At 42.2% G+C, this 4,758-nt stretch overlaps 1 protein-coding gene across 1 annotated transcript in view; it reads left to right on the top strand.

The window, feature by feature from the left end:
- Positions 1-4,758, top strand: part of GLI3 (GLI family zinc finger 3) — a 278,170-nt gene that overhangs the window by 185,688 nt on the left and 87,724 nt on the right. The window contains exon 7 of the mRNA XM_002914138.4: positions 3,509-3,710. Within this exon, the coding sequence (XP_002914184.2) occupies positions 3,509-3,710 (202 nt within the window). The remainder of the gene's footprint in view (positions 1-3,508; positions 3,711-4,758) is intronic.

The raw sequence follows: 4,758 nt of genomic DNA on the forward strand, positions 1-4,758 counted from the left end.
TGTTGTTTGGCTTTGTAGAACCAAGAGCTTACATTTCAGATTCATCATAACCACATTTCAATTAGGGATTGTGGGGAAAAAAGTTCAGTGTTATTATGCAAATTAGTTATTTAAAAATCTGCAAACAAAGAATTAAAATAGGGGAGCATGCTTGGAAGGTCAGCCTGTATTACCTTCTATATTTGACGAGAATGTGTTCAGTCAGGCAATGGCGGTTTTTATCTAAATAAAGGATGAAGCTACCCTTTTACTTTGTAAAAACTAATTAAAGGAATTTTAATTTGCCTGAATATACGGTAAATTGATTGTCATTAAGTAGGAATTTAGATGTCCTATCATTCATCACATAAAAAGAAACCTCCTTTTTCTTTGTCAGAATTTTTTATTAGAACAGAGAAACAAAACAATTAACAGAAAGCCAGATCGGAGATCTCTGTGTTGGAACAATAAGAATGTTCAGGCTTGTGTTTCAGAAGGAAACCGTGTATGATCAGTGAAGAACTGGGATGCTTCTCCTTCAGCTGTCTTGAAAATATTCACCTTGTGTTTTAGCTGTTCCCCTGTTGAGGGGATCCCAAATCACCGTTCCAAAATGCTGACTTTCTCTGTTTGCTTGGTTATTAGGGGGTTAGGAAGAGTATATTAAAGGGTGGGAAAGTGCTTAAAATACTATCTTCCTTCCAAAAAAAATTGAAATAGCATTTAGTTAAATATAACATAAAGAGCATACCCAGAATTTAAATCATAGGAGATTTTTCCAACGGAAAAGCAAAAACAATTGTAAATCACTACCTTAGATGTGCACCTGCAGTGGCCGAGCCCCAACTGGAATCTAGCTGGTCTCTCCGACTCACTGTTCAGGAGTCCTCAATTGGCAGAAACCATTAGAAACTGGTTTTAGATGAACATTTGTCTTCTAAATGTGCCAACAATGGGCATCCTTGGGTTTCCGTCATCTGAGGGACAGAGTGCTTGTGTGTTGTTAGAAGAAGCAAGTCTGCTTTATGGCTCTAATTCTCTCTTTTGGGATTAATGACCTTAAAAGACAGGAGAGTAAGTAATCCCTATGGGGAACATTCTAGAATTGAGGGCTCCCGAAAACCACAGTATTTGTTGTTTGTGGAAACTGACTTATGTAAGAGCCCATCCTGGAGGGAAAAACAGAGAGAAGCTGGACCAACCAGGACACTTGTTGCTTCCTAGCATCAGATGGCCACTGTATCTAGTTCGTGATTTAAAAAATTAGAGGAGTTCCAGGGATCATCTCTGTCTTCAATGTCCTGTTACTCTTAACTCTGCCAGTGATCCCTGAGACCCGTGGAGAAGGGTTATCGCGGAGGATTATATGGAAGTAGACAATAAGTCTGGAGTCCTTGGAGCCCTTTGGAAGTGGAATGTATTTCTTCACTGAAAAACTAGGGGCGCCTGAGCGGCTCAGTTGGTTAAGCACTTAAGCATCTGCCTTTGGCTCAGGTCGCGATCCCGGGGTCCTGGGATTGAGCTCCACATTGGGCTCCCTGCTCAGTGGGGAGTCTGCTTCTCCCTCTCCCTCTGCTGCTCCTCCTGCTTGTGCGCTCTCTCACTCTCTCTCTCTCTCTCTGTCAAATAAATAAATAAAATTTAAAAAAAGAAAAGAAAAAAAACCTGTGATGAAATTAGACTCTCCTAGTAAATGTGAAACATTTCTGTGTGAGGCAGATGCCATAATAAAAGTCAGATGCTGATTTAAACACTAAAAGATGTGTATCTAGCTGGGATAGCTATATTCGTACTAGCCTGGCCTAAATTAGGCTGATAATGAAATTATTCTAAATGAAGAAACTCAATTTTGAATGTGTCCAAAAGAAATATTTGAGTAGGCACCATATTCATCTTTCAAATTGGTTTTCTAGTTTTATACATGGATGGTACTAATTTAACTTCCTAAGCTCCAGTTTGTGATTTATTTTTTAACTCTAAAGTATATCTATTTATTCTATGGTATTACCTATAGACTCTTCCTTACTCATCGATTGCATTTCATTAAATGATCTCGAAGCATGTTGGATTGTTAGCTTGTGTCAAGGTCTGTGATGAAGACAGTATTCCCATGGAAGTTTCCAGAGACCAAGAACCTAGGCTTTTTTCGATAAAGAGGGCTTACCTTCTACTTCAGCACTCTGCGTACCACAAAACTGTAGCGTCCCCCTTTGCGAGTATACCCATACTGTAAAAGAGAAACCCTCCATTATTACTCAGAACGCATCATGTTTCATTTGCCTCTTACGGAGTGGGGTTATGTTCTCATTCTTTCATTCAACTTCAGTTTGATGACTGCATAATGTACATGTGACCTTAGAAGGGACAGGAGTGTGGGCCTCTGGGCCACATTCATAGCTAGTCCCTGAAATGCACATCTCTAATGTCTACCAAACTGAAGGCAAATAGGCATTTCATTTTTAACTCTTTAGGTAAAAAGCCTTGTTCTAAATCGGCATGCACTTAAGTGTGCATTACTAACCTCCAGATTAGAACTGCATGGGAGGAATCTTAATGAAGACTGAGATTTCTAATAATAAATGCTTTATTCCCTATTAGTTCTGACTGGAGAAGCAAGGTCCAGAGAATTAAAATAGATTCATCAAATCTCATTATAATTCTTACATGGTCCTCCCCCCACACACACCTTGGAATACCTCCAAACAGACCACATCCTGAGATTTTCAGTGTTTATTGGCACTTACGCGTTTAGATTGTAGGGAACTGAGGCAGGGTTCCTCAGTCTCAGCGCTCCTGGGGGAGAGAATTCTTCCTCGTGGGGGGCCGTCCTGGGTGTTGCTGGGTGTTCAGCCGCACGCCCGGCCTCTACACACTAGATGGGAGTAGCACCCCGTGAACTGTGATAACCAAAGCTCCTCCAGATGTTGTGACATGTCCCCTGGAGGCATAATTGCCCCTGATTGAGAACCATTAATTTCGGATAATGCATTTATCAGTTGTTTCAGTAAAGCTTTACGTGTACATGGATCAGATAACTACAGAAATCACGGGGAAATGAGGGCATAACTAAGCTGAATTTTTAATCTTAGGATGCTTTAATTCATTTTCTCCTTCGGCTCATTGCCTTAAAATGGTGTGTGTTGGGATGGGGAGGGCTGTGTTGTGTAACTGTGGGGACCACTGTCTTTGTCGCTTGTGGTGAATTAATGATGGGAATATCTAAGCAGCCGTCAGATGCATAAATCACTAGAAATGAGAGGGATAACACATGAAAGTCTTTCCCTTTTGTTTAGCAATTTATCATTTTGCCTGCACATTAATAAACAGAGCTCCCCCGAGGTAAGCCCTGGAAGATAAATATTTCTCCCTAATTTCCTCAGTTGTAGCCAGTAGATCACAAGTGGGCAGAGAGGTACTTGTCACCGCAAGTTGCTGACTTCTTAACCTTCGCATCTTCCAGCCAGGCACGTGGCCGTGAGTCCCAGGTTACAACCGCAGGTAACCAGGTTCTGTTTTGTTTCTATGACAGGCACCAGATTCCCCAGCCCCAGGCTGTCAGCCAGGCCGAGCCGAAAACGTACACTGTCCATATCACCGCTGTCCGATCACAGCTTTGACCTTCAGACGATGATAAGGACGTCTCCCAACTCCTTGGTCACGATTCTCAATAATTCCCGCAGCAGCTCTTCGGCAAGTGGGTCCTACGGTCACTTGTCCGCGAGCGCAATCAGGTATGTATTTTCCTGAATCCGTGATGTGTTTCTTTAATAAAGGGGCAATGCCCGACTGGTCCGCACTTAGGGGACTGACTCCCTCTGAGGATGACTACAGGAGCATGACCCCGGCCCTGACCCGAAATGCCAGTCACATGCCACTGCAGTGAATTCCAGAGCCAAGGACTGGGCCAAAGTGGATTTTTTTTTGCAGACTTGAGTTAGTAGCCCATATGCAGATATGTAGCTATTCCGTTACGTTGGAGTCCCCTTTGTAGCAGCAGTGAGGATGGCAAATCCTTCATCCAAGCCCTTCTTACCGATTATAGTTCCCTGGAGAGAAAACCCGCTTCACACCTGGTTGTGCAGCACATGAAAGGAGGGACAGAAGCAGAAAGCAGAAGAGCGGGGTGCTGTAATTCACCACTGTTAATGACCGGGGAAAGGGGTACATTTGAGGAAAAAAGAAAAGGTGTCAGCAGGATTTTTAATCTAAGGGAAGAGAACTGGGATGACATCGGAAAGCATATCTGTCAGAGGAAATGGGGCAAATGAAGATTTCCTTGTTTTCCTATTAAGCATTTTTAGCTTAATTTGAAAGCCCTCTGTTTTGTCATCGTCCCTTGCCGTACGAGAACATTTTGACACTTCCTTTGGTGAACATGCTGCCTGCACTTGTACGTGAAGGTACAAACACAGGGTTCTGTGAATGTGCTTACTGTAAAATATTTCTCCCCGCTAATGATCAAACGTGAGCTGATGTCAATAAGTAGGGAATACAAGTGAGCCAAGTGATGAATTTTAGGTGTATTTACACTGCTTTTATCAGCTAATCACTTACTGTTTTGAACCATGCTAGTTACCAAATGGTTGTTTTAGGCATCGAATTGGATCATGTTCTAGTTCATTAGAACATTCTGGTTATCATCTTTAGTTATCCCTTCCCCTGAGTGTTTCCTCCCATAATTTAAGAATTCAGTTCCTAGCCATCTTTTTGAACTGGAGTTTTGCAAACCGTGGGTGATTCCTTGCTTTAAAAGGACATATCAAAGGCTGTTTTCACCAG

Source organism: Ailuropoda melanoleuca, chromosome 1 (assembly GCF_002007445.2).
Source record: "Ailuropoda melanoleuca isolate Jingjing chromosome 1, ASM200744v2, whole genome shotgun sequence".
Classification (NCBI taxonomy): Eukaryota; Metazoa; Chordata; class Mammalia; order Carnivora; family Ursidae; genus Ailuropoda; species Ailuropoda melanoleuca.